Source organism: Nyctibius grandis, chromosome 6, assembly GCF_013368605.1.
Source record: "Nyctibius grandis isolate bNycGra1 chromosome 6, bNycGra1.pri, whole genome shotgun sequence".
Taxonomy (NCBI): domain Eukaryota; kingdom Metazoa; phylum Chordata; class Aves; order Nyctibiiformes; family Nyctibiidae; genus Nyctibius; species Nyctibius grandis.
This window is the reverse complement of record NC_090663.1, coordinates 17,424,191-17,446,934: the sequence shown is the minus strand read 5'-3', so window position 1 is coordinate 17,446,934 and position 22,744 is coordinate 17,424,191. Positions and strand designations below refer to the sequence as shown.

General features: G+C 37.2%; 1 protein-coding gene across 4 annotated transcripts in view; it reads left to right on the top strand.

Annotated features, from left to right (window-relative positions):
• Window positions 1-16,620, top strand: part of TAPT1 (transmembrane anterior posterior transformation 1) — a 50,493-nt gene extending 33,873 nt beyond the window's left edge. For 2 of the 4 annotated variants that reach the window (XM_068403984.1, XM_068403985.1), the window contains 7 exons: window positions 2,488-2,568; window positions 3,440-3,549; window positions 5,121-5,180; window positions 6,536-6,604; window positions 8,103-8,179; window positions 11,647-11,807; window positions 14,543-16,620. In XM_068403984.1, coding sequence (XP_068260085.1) covers window positions 2,488-2,568; window positions 3,440-3,549; window positions 5,121-5,180; window positions 6,536-6,604; window positions 8,103-8,179; window positions 11,647-11,807; window positions 14,543-14,772 — 788 coding nt within the window. In that variant the 3' untranslated portion in view covers window positions 14,773-16,620. The remainder of the gene's footprint in view (window positions 1-2,487; window positions 2,569-3,439; window positions 3,550-5,120; window positions 5,181-6,535; window positions 6,605-8,102; window positions 8,180-11,646; window positions 11,808-14,542) is intronic. The other 2 variants (XM_068403988.1, XM_068403987.1) reach the window with 1 other exon arrangement.
• The last annotated feature ends 6,124 nt before the right edge of the window (window positions 16,621-22,744 follow it).

Sequence of the window (22,744 nt, the reverse complement as noted above, 5' to 3'; positions counted from 1 at the left end):
TTAATTGGGATTTAGGAGTGATTACCATTGGTTGTTTTGAATATCCTGAAGCCTTTTTTGCCCTTATCCATGAGGGTGAGAATGAAAACAAATTTCTGAATCATTTGGTTTACTGTTGAAGCTGCTGTAATATGCCCGTTCTTGCTTGCTTGCATCTCTGACAATTGGTTGATGAGAGAGGCGAGGATGAAGAGCAGGCCACACTCATTCCTGTCACTCCAAGCAAGCCTTGAACAGCTGTGGCAGCAGAGATAACAGATTAGAAGGGAGGCCAGTGAGAACAGGAAAAATAAGCAGAGGGGGAAAAATAGGTGTCTGCCTGTCATCCAGTCTCAGAAATCAGTGGGGGAGAAATGTTTATTATTACAGCATACGGGGAAGTTTAAGGCCAAAGATGTCCCTTCTCAATTAATCCTGTTGACTGGTGAGCTAACAGATACTGACCAGATAATAAATCTCTGAAGGACTGGCTTGAGACACGCTTTAATGTTTAGGGCTGAATTAAGGTCCGTACTTCCCACTTGAGAATTTCTATCTGTACAGGCCTCCCTGGGATCTGAAGCACTGAAGGTGGATCTGTGTGTTGTCTTATGTATTGCTGATTAATGATGTGTCATGGCAGTGTGGAAGTATGCAGTGTGGGAAATTAAGGATGAAACGTTTTGAGTTTTTGGGCAAAAGTCTGAAAACTCAGTGATTACTTTCAAGTCACTAATGGGTGTGATAGAGAATATAGATCAAGGAATGGTAGACTGCATATTAATCCATTGGTGACAGTGCCAAGTGATATCTCATTACTAGATTTATCAGAAAGTACTGTGTTCTGGTAATTTGAGCAGTATTTGGTGAATTCGGAAGCATAGAAGAACATACTTGTTGGAGTGTTATCGGCAAGAAACAGAGAAATTAGGGCTAGGACTTCACCTATGTCCTCTTTTTTCTGGTATTGAAATTTGTTTTACTGAAGGATTTCCTTGTTTCTTCCCCATACATATGCTGCTATTATTCTGTTCTGGAAACTTGTGCTTCCTCTGACCCTTCCCCAGCCCATACTGAGAGATAAGTTTATACACCCCAAAATGTGCCTTTTTACATGTATGCATGCAGTCTCATTCTTCTTGAATTCTGTGTGCTTTTCGTTCCCCTATCCTGGAGGAGTTGTTCTTTTTTACTCCCTTCCTTCAGGCTTGCCAGTATTTTGAAACTTCTTTTTTAAAATTAGGGATATTGTTATACTAGAATATAGTAACTTGCAGCCATGAACATTGTCGTTGGTCTGTAGTCAGTTAGAGATGATAGAAGCTGCTGGACACAAAGTCCAAGTCAAGTACGGTTTTTGGCCAGCTCGATCTTTGTGTGTTGTTCTGAACGCTTCTATTTCTCATGTCCTTATTTTCTTTCAATTTTGACTAAAATCAGTAGTTAGAACCCCACAGAATATTTGAGGTGCTTAAGGAAATGAAGCCTTCGGATTTGGAGATTACTTGCCCACAAAGAAATTACTGTCAAGGCTATTAATGGGTGTTACAAGCGATAATAGTATCTTCACAGAATTTCATAATAGTTCTGTCTTCTAAAAATACTTCTTCGGACTTGCTAATTTGTGGTGACATTACGTTTTATGTTTTACTCCATTTTTCAATAATACAATTTCAGAGAGGTTTTTTAATATCTTAAAAAATGTGGTGCTTCCTGAAGCAAGCTGTATGGGTCATTTCTGGAGACAGGGTACCAAAGTAGACAAAAAGACCCTGCCTAGCCTGGGAGGGCAAGTCGTAGGACTCCATCTCAAGTTGGACTGCTTTTGTGTTATAGTTCTTATGGTTTTGATAACGGAGCTGATGATGTATCCTGCTGTTCCCTTTTAAGGTGGCAATGTGAAGGACTAGTAGGAACCTTGTAAATAAGGAGGAACAGTTGTCTTGAAACACTTCTCCCTGCCCACCACCTGCGCCCCCCCCCTCCCCCACCCCCCCCCCCCCCCCCCCCGCCTCAACGGACCTAGTATATAGCAATTTGGATATCTCTGATCTGTAGAAAAATGAAATTTTCTAATATGAAATTGCTAAATGAAATTGCTAATAACTGGAAATGACAGACAGGTGTATTGCCTCCATTTTTACACCAGGAGGTGCTGGTTCTTTTTGTATTCCACAAGAAATGCACAAACTTTATCAAGATGACTATTTTATGAAAGTATTAGAAAAGGTGATAGCAAGTCACAACTTAAGTCCCTTCTGATGCTGGGAACCCTGAGTTGACACAGCGTCAGACAGACCTCCAGTGAGGCCCCAGCATACTGCAGAGGTCCATCTGTGGTGAGGTTCCCGATGTCCCCTCCCCTGAAATCTGATGAAATAATTTGTGGAAAAGGTTGTCTAATTCAAGACTTAATAAATGATAGAACCACATGACAGAATGAGGAGATACCTATGTATGCAAATAAATGTTTCTTTGGAGTTGACAGTGTATTTTTTTTTTAACTAGATATAAAAGAGAGGTTCACCAATTATGTGCTGCTGCTAATTGTATGTCTAAGAAATATGGAACAGTTCTCATGGAATCCAGGTGAGTAAACTGGTAGAAAAATACAAAATGTCAAATTCCTGTGCTATCAACAACTGTATCTTTTGTTTCTTTCCTCAGTCTGAAAGGTGAGGGTAACCAGGAAATTTAATTGAGGAACCTTAATTTGTCAGATACCCTAGATTCTCATTTTTCTATTTCTGGCTTTCTTGTAATAGTGACTCTGTCCTTTCTGCTAGAAGTCTATGCTGTTATGCTATAAACGTGCATAGTTATGTTTCAAGTAGCGTCTTGAATTGATTTCTTCCCAGCACTCCCTTTCCTTGGAATACATTGAGGATGAAGCATCCCCTAGAGAATTTTATTTTGTGAAGCTAGTGAGATTGATAGATATGTGAAAATTTCCATTCATAATTTAATATTGATTATACTTGGGATTTTAATACCATATTGAATAAATATTGGATAAAATTTGGATATTATTATATTAAAACTTTGTTTTGATAATTTTAAGCCCTGATCTGTGTGGTGTGTTTTGCTTGAATGTTTACTAGTCTACTTAAATTTTACCTTAAGCATCTAAAACTGCAGATGATCTTTCTATTCCTCGTACATACTGAACACCTACTATCTAGTACGTGCAAATATTGTCTTCATAGTAGAGCTAAAGCTTTATGGAGTAAAGGCTTTAAAACCTGATCCTAATTGTGGTGGGATTGTATAGTACTGATAAGTTTCTAGAACAACAATGGGGTAAGCGAGAACTTGCACACCATATGCTGAGTGGTGATGTAAAGTTACAGACTCTCCAGATTTTTGAGGATTTTTCATTGTTGAACAAAAGTGTTACCATTTTTGTTTTGTATACTGGCATCAAATTAAATGGCCTAACTTGTTTTTTCCCAACCTTCAGATCATCTTTGGGTGTTACTCCCAGATGTTTGCATGGTGGTCGCTTCAGAAATTGCAGTGGATATTGTGAAACATGCCTTTATAACAAAATTCAATGACATCACAGCAGATGTAGGTATCCTGTTTGGAATGCTAAGTGCTATTTTAAGTTGTTAATATTAAAATCGTAGTAAAATTAAAATTAAGTTGTTAAATATTAAAATTGATTCCAGTGCAGAAAATGTAAAAATTTTTATTTTCATATATAGGATATCATTTGGGAAAGCTTGGTAATTTCCTGATACAATATACTTAAGACACCTCTGCTTCTAAATTAGTAGTTCCAGATCCATAAATTATTGAAAGTGTTGTATAACAGTTCACATAATAACAACTCCAATTTCCATAACTGGCAGATCATTTTGTGAAGTGATCACTAGTTAAACTGACAGAAGGTTACTTGTTCTACAGTATAGACAGAGCTACAGAAAGGGTTGTAGGTTAAAATTCAAGCTATAGGAAAAACAGGTATTGTGAGGCTGCTGAATCTCTGCTCTTGCATGTGTGGTAAAGGTAGAATCTGAAATCAGAGGTAGATTTTTCCACTGTCCCTGGAGCACTAATATGAAGTAGGTTATCTGTTAGTTTCCCACTTCTGAAATTTCTTGGGCCATATTTATTATTCAGTCCTTCTTTTAAAGTAGTAGTTGAGGTTACTTTTTGTGTGGTGCGGCACAATACATTAGCCATTTGTCTTGCATGTTGTGTGAATTCAAATGCACTTGATAAATTTGTGAAGAGATGAGATAGCGTTTTTTCACTATTAAAACCACTTTTCAGGAAATGAGATCAGAACTTGGAAATGCTATCATTTTCAGCATCTCTAAAGTAACTACATTGTGCAGTGCAGAAACAAGTTTAATGGATGTACTTAATAAGCTCCCTTATGCCAGAGGCATTTATGCATGCCCTACTTTCCTATAGAGAGTGTGGAAAAGAGCAATAATGAAGTCATGATAGCCAAAAATGTAGCATGCTTCAGTGTGCTGAAACAGCTGGAGGATGGGAGTAGGGGCGACAATTTTGCAAGGTTTATTTAACAAATTTTGTATTTTTGGTATGAAGTTATAAAGATTTATGGTTGCTAGGTCAGACTTTTTCAAAAGTTTTTAACACCAGCAGTGCAAGTTGCCCTGCCACTTATTCTTAAAATAGATGCTTTTCACTGTTTTAAAGAGAAGGAAAAGCTTCATTCACCTTATGATACAATTTACTTTTTTCATGGGATCACTTGCTTAGTATATAAGTAAGCTCTCTCATTTATTTAATTTGATCCCAGTGCTACCTTTCATGTAGCTTAAAACAAATTATGACCTGTAGGGAAAAAGTAAACATGATTTCTCTTACTTTGTGTTTCTGATGATCCTCAAGTTCGGTAAATGCTTTATAAAGTCTCATTCAGTTCCTAAAACATAGCATAGTGTTGTTTGTTGTACATATGTGCAAGTTACTTGATTGCAGAAATATAGGCTCGTCTGTTGAAGGGTGCAATTAAACCTTAGAAAAACTGGCGTTGACTCCTTCAGCCTGTGCATAAGTGTTTATAATATTTTTACAGAAATATTTTATTAGTATCTCTCTTGCTTTTATAAAGTGTGGTATAACAAATTAATCACACATCCTATGTGCTGGATTTTTTCCAGGTCTACAGTGAATACAGAGCCAGTCTTGCATTTGACCTTGTTAGCAGTCGACAGAAAAATGTAAGCCTGAAAATAAAGGCATTTTCTTGTATTAACTAACATAATTGTTATGGGGGGGATATTGGAACAAATACTTAAAGTAATACATACAGAACTGTTACACTCCTACAGCACTGAAATTCTCTGCTTTTTTTAGGAAGACATAAAGGAATATTTTTCTTGTGATTTATATTCTTAGTTGTGCAGGTCAGTTTAGGCTTTATTTAGTATATTGTTGAGAAGTCTCCTCCAAATACACTTTATAGTCAGGGGATGGTTATAGCTACTTTGACATTTTTGAGATAGTAAGCAACCTTAACAAGATGTTTTTGAGATAAAATTAAATTACTGTTCTTTTTGCTTTATTTCAACTGTGTTGGATCAAAATGCAGTATTCATTAGGAATTTATATTATATCTTCACAGACATCATGCACAGATGTATAGGGATTTTTGTACGATTCCTGTTAGTGTTATGGCATGAGTATTTACAGAATGCACAGACCACTTGTGTTTTTCATTAGTACTGCACCTTTCCTGGATGAGTCTCTTAACTATTAATGAGTGCTCTCGATGAGTGCTCTAACTATTAAATGAACTTTATTATAATAATTTATGTAGTTTTCTTGGGTATGTTTAATAGCTATTGCTAGGAATGCAGTAGTTATACCTGTTAAAGAAGTTAGACACCTTCAATTACAAATAATTATTTATTAATAATTTATTAATTAAAAAAAATGGTTTATTAGTTGTGAAAACTCCATTACTTTTCATGTGATCCTCTGTGAAAAATGAGTGCCTATATGGTGCTATGTACCTTTGGCATGACGTTCAATACTGCATGAAAGCTGTCATGCAGAGTAGTTGTGTTTTCAGAGTGCAAATGTAAACATATTTTCAAAATTATTTTAACACAATTATCCTGAGGCAAATTTTAGATGTTTCTAGAATGATTTAAAATTGCTAGAGTAATGGATGATTGTACTTCTATCCCTGTTATGGGTTTTTCTGTATAGTATTTGAGGATCAAAGTCAAATTAATACAAAAAAGTCTCTAACCTGGTAATAATGTACAGATGAACTATCATAGTGCACTTGGATTCAGTGTCCTAATTGTTCTCGATTTAGAGATTTGTATTATACTCCAGTTGCTCTTGATTTAGAGCACTGAAGCTAATCTTACTGGTCATGGTAGCATTACATTTTTGTCTGAGAGCACATCTATCTGCATTTGAATTTCAAAATGTGAATAGGTACACTTTATACCAGTATACTGTTTGTTAGCAGAGATTGATTCTTATCTAGAGGGTGTGCCAAGCTAAAATAAGCTCATTCCTTTGTATAAATAGTTCATTATTCTTCCTCTTTTTTTCCTAGGCCTATACAGATTATAGTGATTCAGTTTCCAGAAGAATGGGTTTCATTCCTCTTCCACTGGCTGTTTTAGTAAGTTATATCTTTCCTATCAGTTTTCTGCCAATAAGATCTCATTTTGAGAATATATGCCCGTGAGATAGCTAGCTCATTTTGATGTTTTGAGGATGAAGTGATCATCTTAAGTAACGATGCTGCAAGGTTGAGTTAGCATTCAGTATAACCTATATCACATACTAATTGTGATTTCACAAATGTGTTACTGTTATCAGCCTTTCATAGAAAATCGAATATATATTAATTCTATAGAATTTATAAGCACTTGAATTGTAGCAGTGGAATTAAACTACATCTGTGCTTATTAAACATTTATTCCTTTTGGCAATGATCCTGTTCGTTCATTTGGAATAGTCAAAGCAGCTGGTTGCCAGAAGGTTAGCAGTAGTGTACTGTTTTTTTTTAGGTTTTTCATAGGAGTCTTTGTGGTTGTCCCTGTAATGATATGCTTAATGACTAAGTTTTCTTTTATGTGGGGCACTGAGCTTCTGAGCTGTTGTAGAATACATGATTCTGAAGTAGTTGACCCTGCTACATGGACATGTTGGTATAAAATGAATCACTTCATTATTGGAATTGTGTACACGTGTTCTCTGTTTTGAACTAACTATTGCAGAATGTTTTCCGTAAATAGCTGCTCTGACTTTCCTCATACACACATGTAGACAAGCAGTAGTTATCATAATACTGGGAATATGTCCTTACTTTGCCAGAAAAGATGCTAATTCATAATTTTCCTGAAAGAATATCAATATGAATTAACTTTTAAATGTAATGTTCTCCCATAGAGATGGGGAAAAATACTATTGACAGGCTTCGCCTAGTTTTTATCCAGGATTTAAAAAAAAAACAAACAAACAACAAAAAAACCCAAAAACAAAAAACTGAAAACCAAAACAACTATGGTAATCATGATTTCTTTTATGACTGAATAAAGTACATTCAGTGAGAATTTGATTAAAATGCTTTTTTTTCAAATTAATTGTGTTCTGATATGTTAATCCTGGGTACTAATAGGTTTAAAACAAACTGGAGTGCATTGGGAACTTGGAGCCCTAACTGTGAAATACTGAAGTAAAACTGAGATTTCAGGATCATCTGTTACTGAAACTTGGGATTCATATGCCTGGTCCTCAAAGCAATTTTGTGTTCAAAATGCTCCATAGTGCCAAACACTGATTCTGTTTTACTGCATCAGCATCTCTTGGCCCGACTTCCAGCCCTTGACTATTGGGGAGGTTTTTTTTTCTTGTTATTTTACTTGGAAGTCAGTGGTGAAGGAAACATTATCGGACTGTAGTTTTGGCAAAGTTGCAACTAGGTGCTAGTATAATACTTATTCAAACCAAAATCTTGAATAGTTAGCGCTACCAAGGGGAACATTAGAATAAATTACTGTTAATGTGTTTCTACTTCCGCCTTGAATTTACCAAATAAGAAATGTCTGTTAAAATATTCTATTAATAATTGTGTGCTGTATGTTTCAACTGTTTAACTTTTATCCTTAAAACAGCTCATCAGAGTCATAACAAGCTCAATAAAAGTACAAGGAGTCTTAGCTTATGTTTGTGTTGTGCTGTTCTACTGTGGGTAAGTAAATGCACACAATTGAAAAGTATTTACCATTATTTGGTCAGATATGTGAAAAAAGCTTTGGCTGATAATTCTAGGTATAAGTGTAAACACAGTTTATGTTCAGGAGAACGTAAATGTAAAACACTTACGCTCATAAACTGAAATTGAGAGTACAGATTGGTCCCTAAGTACTGTAACTGCATTGGGGGATTATAGCCCTCAATAAGTAACTTCAGTAATGAAAATAACTAATGGAAAAATGATTGAAAGAATTTATGACTGACAAGCACCATACCTCTGCATAAAGGGGGAAATTGAATTCCAAGGTATGAAGAGACCTAAAGATTCAATATGCCAACAAAAATAAGCAGTTTAAGTGCTCTGAGCAGATCATGAATTCTTGTCTCTGGTAGTTAAATGCAAGATTTCTTTGTGTTAGGAAACTGCTATATGAAAAAAAAAGTAAATGCAAGGCTCACCTTTCTGGGAAGGGTGGGGTCAGTAAGTAATATTAGTTAAGGAATCTTATGTCCTATGGCATTTTGTTTTCTAAAACCAATGATTTGCAAGTATCCCTTCCCTGCCAAGTCAGTTTATGCTTGTGTTATCCTTAACTTCTCCCCAGTCAATACATACTTCTGGGATGCATTTAGTTGTAATTTAAATCCAGTCTAGTTTGCCTGTCTTGAGACACTTACTGTAGACTATATGAGGATGACCAGTTTCTAGGAAAGCTGAATACTGAACTGCATCAGCATTTGTTGTCTCTCAGCACTAGTTGATACTGGAGTTGTCCTAAAATTGATCATAAAGAATTAAGTGATTCACATTGCTGCAGCACAGAGAACCTGCCTGCAGTATTATGGGAATATCTCTTCCAATGTCGTACTAAGTTGTGTTTGTAACTGAAGGCAGCAAGACTTGGGAAGTAAAAGACTTCTAGGTCTGGGGCAGTGGTCCAGCAGGTGCACTGGAAGAGAAGAGGAGGTTGCTGTTATACAGTATGTCATGAAAAGAATGGGATTACTCTACATTTTTCATGAATAGGTGGACTCTTATCTCTGCTCTGACCTTGACCTGCAAAAAGGGTGGATCTTAGTCAGATGTATGTAGTCTGCATCAGTGTAGAGACCCATCTCTCTAGTGTTGGATAACTAGAACTTTAAGATATTGCATGTAGGCCAAATGTTAAAATGTTAGCCATATTCCTCTGCACCATACTTTGATTTCTTTGCCAGCGTGCCACATGCTGTGCCCATCTTCCCCCTAAAGCCAGCTCTGTATAAGTGAAAGCACTAACCCCTGATCATCACATTCAAGCTGTGGTATACCAAGCTCAGCACCTTCTTTCTGCTCAGTGGTTTTTCCTTTTTCCCAATATATGTAATATTTCCCTACTTCTGCCATTCCACTGCTACAGCCCAGTCCTGCTTTTTTCCCTGTATCTGTGGCTTGGAGGATGGAGGGCAGGAAGAAGTAATGTGATTAACATGAAGGATTAAATGCTGCGCTTTGAAGGCATAGGACACAAGAGTAAATACATTTTGGTTTATTTTGTCCTTATTGAAAAATGAGAACGGATTTTTTACTTCTGGCATGATCTCAGATTTGAAGCTAACTCACCTCTTGCATCTTTCAAGTAATTTGTGTTCTGAACATAAATTTCAGCTTTTCATCAGATTAGGATAGCATAGATATGTGAGAAACAATGTGATAAAATCTGAAACGGTTAACTGGGCAAAGGAGTGAGACTATAATGCAGAGGACATTGTTTTATATTAGTATCTAACAACTGTACTACTGAAAGTTACACTATTAAAGAGTCTTGCCCAGCATATGAAACCTGAGTTTTCTTTTTCTAGGATTTTGAACAACTGCAAACTTACATTGCTGTTAGAAATTTGAGCCTGGGGTGGACTGGCAGAAAAGAATAAAGGAGAATCACTAGAAACTCTTGCATAATCTTCCATGAGAAGCTGGAACTGATACAGTAAAGTGTTGATTTATGGCCTTTTCAACTTCCGATCTCATTAAATCAGAGTCACATCATGCTGTAAACACCTACTCTCTCGGAACAAAAGCATGTTACATAAAAAGTGTAGGAAAAACTCCTCTAAAACTTACTAAAATGGAGGAGAGCTTCTCAACTCTCAGAAACAAAATCTGCCCTGATAACCTAATAAAATTGTAGAGAATCATGGCTTTCAACTTGTATAAAATGATATCTTCTTTGTGGTTGCTTGGATACTAAAATGTCGTTTTTTTCTGAGTACTGAAAGTGGTCTGCTCTGCTCATTCTTCTATTTCTCTTAAATTTCTTCTACAATTAAATGTATTGCATAAAATTCCCTTAAAAGTGCAGTGTACTTTGTTTTTCTGTTTGACAAGTTCTGATTACATTAATGCAGTGAGAGATAGTGAAGCTGCTGCTGAAGTGTGCTTGGGTCACTTTATGATTAAGCAGTTAGAGCTGCTCCATGGATCTGTGAATGTTCACTTCAAGTCTTCTTTTTAGTCTATTAGTGATGTACATAATAACCAGATTTTCAGAGAATGGAGAATGAATTTAGAGTCTGTGTTTGGTTCACTTTTGTTACACAGGTTGATTTGCATAGAGAATATTTATATTTGTCCTACAGAGAATAGATCACTATTTCGTTGTTCTGTAGTGAGCCTTCACCTGCTTCACCTCTGCTTTCACAGCTGCAGTGGACATTGGTCTGCGTGGCATGTAATACTAGTAATGGAATTTAGATTTTACAAAGCTGATTTGAGTTGTAAATCTGAAAGCACTTGATAGTACATGAGACCTTCCTGTTCTTTGAATGAGAAGACAGGTATAAAAGGGACTTCAATGATTTGCTGAAGTTTGTGCTGCAAGTTAGTGATAACAGAAAAGGAATCTGCCATCAACTGGCCCATTCTGTGATGGTAATGCAGTGCTGCCTCCCTGGATTTGTTGAGTTTTAGTGACTGTCTTTTGTGATGTGAAAAATGACTTTTTATGATGAGCCTGTAATTTCTGAAAGCTAGATATTTGTGTTCTTGTGGTTTGAAGTCCACTAGTGATCCTTGGCTGGGCACACTTAAGGCTACAGTTTTAACAGTAGTGCATTTAATTTGGACTTGCACTGTTGAGGGCCCTTCTTAGTTCTGTGTTTAAATATTTGATGTATTAAATGGCTGCTTAACTGTCCTTGTAGTCCTTTTGTTAAACAGTGATAAAACTTTGTGTTTTTCTCTAGATGCCTTGTGTAAAAAAAAAAAAAAAAAAAAAAAAGCATTGAATCTGAAACAAATTGTTAGGAAAAGAAAATTACCTTTTGATCTTGCTATTGAAGGGATTTAATTTGTTAGCTAATCCTTCCAAGACAGCAGTAACCATATGCAATTATTTTAATATGAATAATTGCAGTATTAATAATCAGTTATTTTAATATGCTAATGCAAAAATGTAAACAAATGCTTTTTTTTTTTTTCAGGTTAATATCTCTAAAAGTCCTTAACAGTATTGTATTGCTGGGGAAATCATGTCAATATGTAAAGGAGGCAAAAATGGAGGAGAAATTATTCAACCCTGTCCTGACTGCCACCCCAGGGAAGCCGGCTGGCAAACAGCAAAGTGTGTTTAAATCTACCCAAGGTAAGGCTGACTGCCTTGTTTTGTTTTCAGCTGTAATGAAAATTACTTTCACGCTATATTTAATATCCAAAAAATGTATGACATTGTTCGCAGCACAGTAACCCTGTTGCTGAACCTTAATCGTACCATATTACAGCTGTGAACAAAAGTCTGTAAATGTAATAGAATGTATTACTTTTAGCTCATGCATCCTCTTTTGGTTATAAATACTCATCTCTCTGATAAGATCCCACCCTGATGTGTGGAGGTGACAAAAACATCAGAACAGTAGCATGTTGTTGTTCGAAAATCGTGATCATAGAATGGTTTCGGTTGGAAGGGACCTTTTAAAGACCTTTTGGGTTGGAAGGGACCTTTTAAAGACCTTTTGGGTTGGAAGGGACCTTTTAAAGATCATCTAGTCCAGCCCCCTCTACCATGTCACTACACAAATAAGTAAATACTTACAAATCATCTCTGGCAGTGCTGAAGTCTAATAAGGAAGCAGTCTATGTGTTTCTTATAGAAATGAATGTAAAACATGGCACACAATAGGAATAATTACTTGTAGTTGTCATGAACACATTAATGAAAAGCTTTAGGAAATCCAAATAGGAATTTCAGCTGGTCTCCACTCGCTTCATTTCAAGTCTGTGCAGCGTGGTTTTCTCATATAGGTCCTCAGCATTAGTGGTTAATATATAATTGGAACAGGGCATTATTATATTCCTGTTACACATTATAGAAGGAAACAGAAACCTTCATTGTTCCAGTCAACTGATTTGGATTATATATCTTCCTCTGTGAAGAGCAAAATGAGAGCCCTAGAGAACTTAACAGTGAGGCTTTTATTGTGTTCACTCTATTGCTTGCCAAAGACTTGAACAGCTTGAAATGTAAGTCGTCACAGTGTCTTGCCAGCAATAGTAAAGTGTCTGTCAGTGTTTCAGTCATAAATCTCTGTATCTCACCTGTGTCAAATCACATCAGGCAGAAACTTGGTGCAGACGTTTATTTTTAAATACCTTAAATTCATAGAGTTGCTTTAGTTTCATGATGAAAGAATGTAATATGAATTGGTCTGAATGTCTTTTGCATTTCATTAAATGACTATCATAATGATAATGTTTTAATTAAACATTCTAGTACTACACTTGGATATCAGACTTGATAAGTCATACTTACTTAGATTGACCCTTAAACTTACTCACAGTAAATAAATCCTGAAGACTATTTTTAGCTGAAGCAGCAGCAATTTTACCAGGTCAGTCAGCAGAGATGCTTATTTCCTCAAATGGAAAGATTTTGATTGAAAAGTAGCAATCAAAAAGCCTTTGCTGATTTTACTTATAATATTCTTAATTTCCATTGGTGATGAAAAAGCTCAATTTTTAAGAGTTTTCCAGGGATTTTTATACCTCTTAACAGCTCTTCTTTACTGGAAACCTCAATTACGTGAAAGAATTGTTTTACCTTCCCCAGCTTCTGTGCGTCTGCATTATTACTGCTGGGCTCTGCAGTATTGGTTAATCCCTGTGCCCCACTTACCAGTTTTTTTCAGTAGTCTCTCAACCCATCTCTTACTAGAAGGAGGGTGAGGGAATTAATCTGGTCTACTTCCTATCAGCTTATAATATAAGTCAGTTTATTTTCCTAAGAGTTTCTACCTCGTCCACAGAAACAGTTTAAAATTTTGAAGGATAAAATTTTACGCTTGTTCTTGAAGAACGGAAGTTCTAATTTACTGGTAATCGTTTATAGGATGACCAGCTTTCTCTGGAAGCTGCTGGGTTGGAAAATACTTTGTAACGAGGTTCTACAATTAGCATTACTTGTCTCTTTTTTCTCAATGCAAGTTTAGTACCTTTGACTTGCATAAGACTGTAGAGAGTAGTCGATGTACCTTCAAGAGGTAGATGGTATACTGTGAAGAGATGCTATACAGAAAGAAGTCTGTAATTTGGATAGTGCTGCCACTCTGACAAATAATGTTCCCTTGGGCTGGTCTGCAGTACTCTCCACATTAGTCAGTTTTTTTCAGATTCCTTTAGAAAAAACTCAGTCTTTATGAGGAGATAGTAAAAAAGAAAAATCTATTTCCTTGTCATTTGCATGTGCATTTTAATTCCTTAAATGTTTTAACAGAATGTGGAAATAATACATGGATAGTACTTACTGGTTAATAGAGCCAGTGTTCAATTCCACTGAAGTAAGAGGCAGGAATAAAAATAGACATCTTTTAACAGAACTGCTTTAGGAGCCAGCATTATTAAAGTGTGTAGCAGTGCATGAGTCATTTATTAGCTATCCCTAGAGAAGCCAGGTTTAGTGTACATACATAGAGGATGAGGCACATCTAGCTCCTGCGAGACAGATTCCTTTTCTTCATTTCACTAGAAAATATTTGTGTGATTCACGCAATGACTGTCAAAAGTCTTTTTGCCTAAGCCAACAAAAATGAGTATGTGAACCAGAAGAAGGCAGTGTATGTCCTAACATCTGCTGCTTATGCTCTTGCTCCTTATCTGAACTTCTGTAGAATTCATTTTCTTTCCTTCTACCAAATTAGAAAAGGAAATCTCTTACGATAAAACTAAGAAGAGGTAGTGGCTTCCACAAAGCATTTTCTGTTGCTTCTGCTGATTTGATGCAGCGCTTTTTCAGGACAGCTTTGTACACATCTGGATGTTATAGATGCATCAGTATGTCTGTGTTAAATTAATGATTATCTTTGTAATTGTCTTCTGTTCCAACAGGAATTTCCACAGATGGAAATGGATCTACATCAGTTACCAATCAACCTGTGCATCAGAAGGAGAATATACCATCTTTACTTGTAACAAGCAATTCTGATCAATTTCTGACAACTCCTGACGGAGAAGAAAAAGATATAAGCCAAGACAGTTCAGAATTAAAACACAGGTCTTCAAAGAAAGACTTGTTGGAGATAGACAGGTTTACTATTTGTGGAAACAGAATTGACTAAGAATTTTTTTTTTTTTTTTAATCAATGTGCTAAGGATACTGAGCTGTTGGGACAGCAGATGCTACCAGAATGGACAGTTGCCAAAAAAGGCACATAAATATTTATTTAAAACTTAAATTATTAATGGCAAAAAATATTAATTTCTTTCTACGAGTAACTTGGCTTGGTATCTGGTCAGGTCAAGTAAGTGATCTTTAACTTGCCTCTTGGCAAATGTGGTGGACCGTGAGTCTCTAGCCTGGTGGCAGAGCTGCAGTATCGCTTTTCTGGAAAATAGACTGGAAAAAAAGCATAATCCTGTTCTGCATTACAAAACCACGCTTCCAGAATGTACTACCTTTCATGAAGGTTCCTCCAGTGTAAGGATATTCCTGGAAATGTATGAAAACTTGACTGGAAGCTTGCCTTTCCAGTTACTTTGTTTTATTAAATATCTGCAATCAGAATTCAAAACCCGTACTTATATCAACAAACGCATAAAGCATTGGTACATAAAACAGTAAGTCGAGATAGTTATTCTTGTCAACAAAAATCTTTCAAGATGTATCTTGAAAATCTTGTAATCAGAATAAAATTTTGCCTTTAAATGAGAGACTTACTGCATACTATTTATCTAATTGCTAAACACCAAGGAAAGATCACAGTAATGAAGGTTCTGCTTAACTGGGCAAATATGAAGCATATTCCTTTCTTGTGTTGTGTGTCCTGCAGGGCAAATTATTTATAAAATTATTTTTAAAAGCTGAGGATTTTTTGTTGCTGTAGGAAAAAATAATAAAGGGGCACTTCTGTATGTTGAGGAAAGGCAGTGTTAATTGCAGCAAGCAACTGTTGTGTGGGAACTGTATGTACGGCAATAATGCAGCAGCAAAGAATATTGCACTGCATTTTGGGTTTAACTTCGATAAGAATGACATCTGTGTATTAACTTGCCTGAGAGCATGCCTATAAAAGCTCATAAAAGCTCATACTGACAGTCAAATCAGAATTATCCATTTTAATTGATTGGTTTTAGCCAAACTTAAGTAGATGGACTAGATCTATAAAGAGCATTTAAAGCATTACAATGCCTCTTAATTTCTAGCATGAGATGCAGTTGTGGGAGAATTGATGAAAGATGATTTGGAATCCTCAGACCAAGAATGGAATAAATTTGAGCTCAAAACTTAGGCTGGAGACTTGTATAAGAAGAGACCCTTTAGTTAATGATAAATTCTTCATGTATTGTTGTTAAAAGACAGCATTAACTTCAAATGCCTTTCAGATATTTAAGTAAGCACCAGTTTCACTTTCCAAGGGAACGTATCATAAAAGTACTTCAGTGCTCAACAAATGAAGACAAAATTTGCTCTTTGGTAATTTCATAATTTGTTAGAGTGGGAAAGCCAATGTTTGTTTTTTCTATGAACATGTGAAAGTTTAATGTATATGCTAATCCCTGAAACTTGCAGGACTACAGTCATACAGCAAGTGGAGACAGCTGGACAGAGTTATCACATATGTGAGCAGACTTGGTAATGAGATAGCTTTGCCACACGGGTTAGCGTGGTCTGTTCTGGTGGGAGCTTCTTGCTGCAGTCTTTCAGCCTCTCCTCTCCCATCAAAAGTAGCTGCAGTAACGGCCAAAATCTGTGGTTACTGTTCAGGGATGAGAGTAAAAAGAAGAGGACTTGTGCTGGGGAAAAATCTGAAATTCTTTAAATTTTGATGTATTTTATACTAATTGGAGATGTTCACACATTGAAATTCAGATTATCTGTCAATTTGGTGTATCTTATTTTTGAATTATTTAGCAGTTGCTAAAGGAAGCTTTGAATTGCTTTTTTTTCTGTTGAATGACATTCTGTATCAATTTTATAAGTGCATCTTGTGTGAAACTCAATAAAATTCAATTTTGTAATATTTGTTTAAAAAAGAAGTACAGTGTCAGCATTTCTTTGCAAGTTCACCAACTCTGGATACTAAGAATGTATTTACTGTATTAAATTCCGATTTCCATAAAGTAAGATTCTTGCAAATGTGGGACACAAACGTGCATAAGAACTGGGTTATCAGTGGCTTCTGATTTATTTCTGTAGCAGTTGGTGGTTGCTGCTTGTAGGAAGAAGGTATTGATGCCAACCCCATGTAAATGAAAAAATATTATGGCTTAAGGGAGGTGTAATTTATGTAGTTAGTTACTACAATTGGACTAGTTACATTTGGCTTTGCTGTGTAGGTGTAAGTGCAAGATAAGCTTAGGCAGATCCCTCACTGAGCACATGACAGTAACAGTGAAAGGGTAATGGCTAACTGCTCTTAAGTCCAAGTCCTGGCCCAGGTCCTCGTCTTGAGACTGGGAGCCTTTGCTGCTTTGTTTTTACGCTTTGATTGTGATAACTAGATTAGATCTAAAGCAGTGTAGCTGGGCTTTGGGATGTGGTTGTTACGTCTCTGTTTGTTGTGTAGGCATAACTTTGTTTACTTATGGATCACAATAATTCAGAGGTGCGCTTGAGGCACTAGTTATAGAGGGCATTGCAAATGCAACGCTTCCCCTTAAACACTCCGAAAGCCTGGTAGGGGCCCAACTGGCCATGAAATTTCAATGTTTTCTCTTGTTCCAAGCTCTCCAGTTGTTCTCATGTTCTTCTTCATGTAATAGGGATTCCATGAATATCTAATGCTGCATCTTTAAAGAAAGGTCACAGCTTCTTCTCTGACCCTGTGTGGTCCTCTCAGAACTCTAGGGGTGGCTGAGGGGGAGCAAACCACAAAACGAAACAAAAAACCACAGCGACACCAAATTTCTCATCTATAGATGCAGTTCTTTATTTCTTTAGGTTTTCTTGAAAAGTTCCTGTTTTAACCGTGCAATAAATAAGGGCATCAGAGGTTAAGCAGTGAATAAATTGAGTTCTTCAATTCATAAATCCCTCCAAAAATAACATCTAGATAGTTCTGGTGCAAGCAGTGATATTTCAACTGAAGTCGCAGTTGCCAAATTAATTCCAAAAGCACACACTGAGTACAGTGTATATTCATAATTAGTATTATTCATTATGGGAGCATTAAGGAACAACCATGTTTTCCATAGGATTAATTAAATAGTCTTTTGAAGCCTTTCAGATGTTCATCAGCTGAGTAGAATTTCCCCTCAAGCAAAGTAGTTTTATAATCACAAGCAAGCTGTTAATTTACTTGCCTCTTAACTTAGAGTGAGTTTGTTGAAACTTTGCAACTTTGTTTTGTTTGATTTTGTAGTGCAAAATTTTCTATATTTGAAATATTCATTTAGAGGTCAGTTTTTGTAAGTCAGAAGAATTCTTAAGGTCACCATTGTTAAAGCCAGTGTTTGCACAGTTGTGGCTGTTACGCCAGCTCAGCTGTTGGGCTACAATTCTGAATTTATTTGGTGGTGGTAAGCAAGGATGAATGCAACTTGATTATAGCACAAATGTAATCAAACTCTGCGAAACTCCTAAAACATTGCAACATTTTGTCTTACAAACTGGACTGCTCCATTGTGAGTAAACTTGGAGTTGTACCAACTGTGTCAGTCTTGGGTAATCATGGCTTCAGAAATGCTGTTCACAGTTACTAAACAAAGTTTGCTCTTAAAAATTCTTCAGAGTAATTGCTCTTTCTTAGAAATTTGGACTATGTTAATTTTGCTGACTCCAAGGAAGGGAATAGTTTTGTGTAAGCACTGAGCAGCTAGCAAAGGGGGCTGTAACACACACTGTGAAAGCAGTGCAATGGGACGGTCTTTATCTCAAGGAAGTTTTTCTATATGTAGTAGTATGAGATGCTTAGATTATGAAGGTGGTCAAAAGCACCTAACACATCGTTTCGGTATGTCTCTTTCTCTAAGAGAACAGTATTTTTCATTGGCCATGCCAACTAAGCCTCAGCCTAGCTAAACTTCTCTTAGGACTTCAGTATGTGTTATACTCTGATTCAGAAAAAACACTGCCAACAGAGGAGTTGTAAGGTGGATCATTAGTATATAATATTACAGAACACTTTAGTGAGCTTGCAGCTCTAATAACAGAAAAATCCAAAATGATAATAGGTTTAAAAATATTTCTCTTTTGCCCAAAACACTGTTACCACATTTGCAATGAAGTTACCTCGGATTTTAAAATCTGCCCTTGTTGTAAATATGCTGCCCACCTGTACCTCACAGCTACCATTTTAGGCTGTGTAGACTGTCATTTCTTCCATTGATTTACTACTTTGCAGTAAATGCTGTCAAGCATTCACTTTTAATTGGAAGCAGTTCTGTCTTACAGATGAACTGTAGAAAGTGTTGAGCATCCAGGAGAGAGAGGAGTTGACAAAGTACAAAGATGTGATTTGCAGCAGCACTGCCTTGGGTGTGCTATCATTTTTTACAGTGACTTTGGTGCAGTTCTGTTGTAAATTTTGCTAAATAAATCCTGTATTGAATAGGCAAACACATTGCATGTATTATATGTTATATTGTTTTTTACTACTTTCATGTTTTTATATCAGAAATTACTTATTAATCTTAGTGATACGAGAGCGATGTTGCGAGATAAGTATATTTTTAATAGAGCAGTTTTTGGTGTTCAAGGAAGGCTCAGGTCTTACGTTGGTATTGCTTCTTCCCATCTATGTTTCTATGTATGTTGACGGCTTTGAATATCAGAAAGAGTGTGTCCCTGTGATGTCCAGTCCTGGCACACTTATATCTTCTGTTCCTGCTGAAAATAAAGTAAGTCTCAAGGTAGCTCAGGAATCACCTGTTTGCTGAGAGTTTAAAAGAGGTAATTCAGAGAAGTGGAATTGTGGAGTCTTGGGAAGTGATGCCTCTAATTGACCAAGAAGTGCGGCAATGAAACTTAAAACCCAGCACTGGACGGCACATTCTTAGGCTTGGTACAGAAAGGTTATTTGAGTTGATGCTAGCAAGTACAGTCCTGGTGACAGGACTGACTGACAGTCCAAAATTATCCTGCAGATTTGATTTGAACTTGACATTCTAGTTAAAGGCAGCAATATAGCCATCAGGCAACTTCTTTCTATAGCCAAGGCAGAGGAGCTGTGCTAAACTCGTCCCTTCTGGAAACAGTTCTTGAAGTATGATGTGTATATGTATCTAACCTCAAAACCATGGGACCTTGTTTTCAGGTCAGTTGACACTCCGTGCCCTTTGGACTCCTGCAAGGCATAGCTGTAATGACAATGAATCCTGCATTGAGGATTAGCCTAGCTGCTGATTTGAGACAATGTCCTTAATACGGTAGCAGAAAACCCACTTATTAGGCTGATCTAAAAATTTGAATTGTCTTTAATTACTTAAAATGACTGCAGCATTGAAGAGAGGGAGAGCAAATCCTGCTGCATCTGTGGGGCTTTGTCCCAAAGTGCCTGAGGCATGCTGAGCTCTTGATATGCTAACCAAACTGCAAACCCTAAGAAATAAAAATACAAACCTCGTAGTTTCACATAACCACTGTAAGAAGCACGATAACCTCTGTTTCATCTCTGGTGTGGTGGTAACCAAGCTGTGGTAACGAGCCCTGTGAGTAGGAGACAATACATGGTGTGCTCTGTTTGCAGGTCTTGCAGTTCCCCAGTTCCCCTGTAAATTCTCTTTACAGTTTTAACCACCAAGGAAATGAGCTGGGTCTCAAATCTGTTCTTGCTGTCATTTGGGGCATGTCAGATTTTCATTGGTTATTTCAGTGTTCATCCAGGCCATAATCCAGCTTCTTTTTTGAAAACAAAAGACTGAATAAATCTTGCATGTAGAGGAAAATATTCTCACTGGAATTTAACTGGAGAAGGGAAGGGCTCCTGGACTATTAAAAAATGTTGGTTATCTTATTTTTATGGTAGTTATCTTTTCTTCCTCGAAAGACAATTGCTGGCTTTGAGTTTGCCATAATATTCCAAGTAGCTGTCAGCAGCCTGTGGTGAATAGTGAGATGGGTATCAAATTATCAGTGTTATGATTTCACTACTGGGTAATATGAGTACGAGGACACCTGGTAACCTTCAAATACAATCCTGCAAAGGCCATAAACCAGAGCTCCCTAATTAATGAGAAGCTGTGGCATAAAAGCCATGTGAAACCTGTTAATTCTGGTTAGCATATTGTGGAGCATTTGAAAGTCTTTCCTAGTGTCTTGAAGATAAGTTGTTCCGGATAATGTTTTTCACTGAAAAAATAATCAGTGATTTTCTCCTTCTGCCCACCATGGGGTAATGCTCAGCAGACTGGGGGTTTGAAAGCCTCTGTCATTTATGTGGTTGCTAATGATCTACAAAGAATATATATACAATTTTACTTATTTAAAAAAAGAAGGGGAGGAGGGGGGTGATAAATAACTTTGGAAAAAATAATGAAATGATAATAACAGTGGGGAAAAAAATGAAATGTTTGAAAATAGCCTCTGCAAATGCAGAACTTCATACATGAAGTATAACTGTAGGAATGACATGCATTTGGTGCACGTTGCCAGAGATACATTTGTGTGTGTTTATGTGGTAGGGACAAAGTAGGGTAAAGTCTTTTTTCAATCATTCCACACTCTTAAGCCATGCCATTTTGTCACTTTGACTGTCAGCTTCACTCCTTCAAATCAACTTAATGGTCCCAGAATGAAATTCGGCTGTAATGCTAATTACTGAGTGCTTTTGTTCCCCTGGCTGGATACCAGGTCTTCAAAGCATGTAGTTGCCTCTGCAAAGGTACGTGCTCAGGACTTGGGGAAGGTCTTCCTTGGAGCAGCATTTTCTCTGATTACCAGATGAGAAGCCCTTGTAGAGCAAGATCTGAGTATGTAGATGAGAAGAAATACCCTTGTTGTGGACCGATGTCATCCTTGGCTCACTGACCTAGGTGGGGGTGGGGGGTGCTGGCTTTGGGCACTTTATGAGAGCAGATATTTCCTCTCCTTTGTTACGCTGCTCAGGAATTTGGCCAGGTATGGTTTCTCTTTGCGGGTGGGTGCCAAGATGAGTCTATGGCCTGATGTGAACTCTGACAGGCTCTCCTGGATGTAGATTACACACAGAGATCAGAGCAGAAAATGGAGGCCTTTGTCAAAGCCCTCTTTGTAACTGTAAATAATGCACCTTTGTATCACAGTACAGAAGTTTCCTACTTGACCGCATGTAATAAGTCAACAGTACACTCGCATCCAGAGAGAATCGGGAAGAAGGCGGACAGGCTCCATTCCACTTGCCTCATGTAAAATGGAGTGGGTTTGTGTGTGACAGGAGCAGCCTGGCATACACTCTCGGAGATGGGGATAAGAACATCTGAGCTCCAGCCAGTTCCTCATAGAAACCAAAGGAGGCGTTTCGAAGAGTTATCCTAAAAGTACAGCAGCTCCAGCCCATCCACTACTGGAGTTTCTTAAACTACTTGCCTTATGAGGCCACACATTGGCCCAATATGTCAGCCATGCATACACACAACAGTCACAGCTTTTAAGCTATCAGCAAAGAGAGTCTATGCTAGAGCAGCTGCCTGTACTTTGGGAAGCCGGTGTCATAATTTGGGTCTTTTTGGTTTTATTCTGCTGTCGTTTCCTCCTTGTTCCTCTCTGTTGGCACTCATCACGTAGTCCAGGACTGATGGCTGGGTTCCCTGCTACAAGAGCAGGGGAGAGCAGCTTGATGCCAGGGCCGAGGTTTGTCCTTAGAGCTGTTCAGCTGGTTTCTGCCTGTTTTGTTCCAGTACTCACCACTGCACTCGCTTGTTTTACTTGTCTACTTTTTTAAACATTGTTAATCAAGCCTGTTTCATCATATCGGAATCTGGATAGAGCTACTTATTCTAGCTCAGGTCCTGTCCAAGGCAGCATCCAATTCATGTACCTCCTGATAGATATTTGCTTAATATCTTCCTCAGTCTTACCTGACAGAGATTCCACAACCTTCTAGAACAGTAAATATGTACACTGCAAGTGTTGCTGTTACCTGTAGGAAGCTTCCTACTGTCTGATTTAAATCT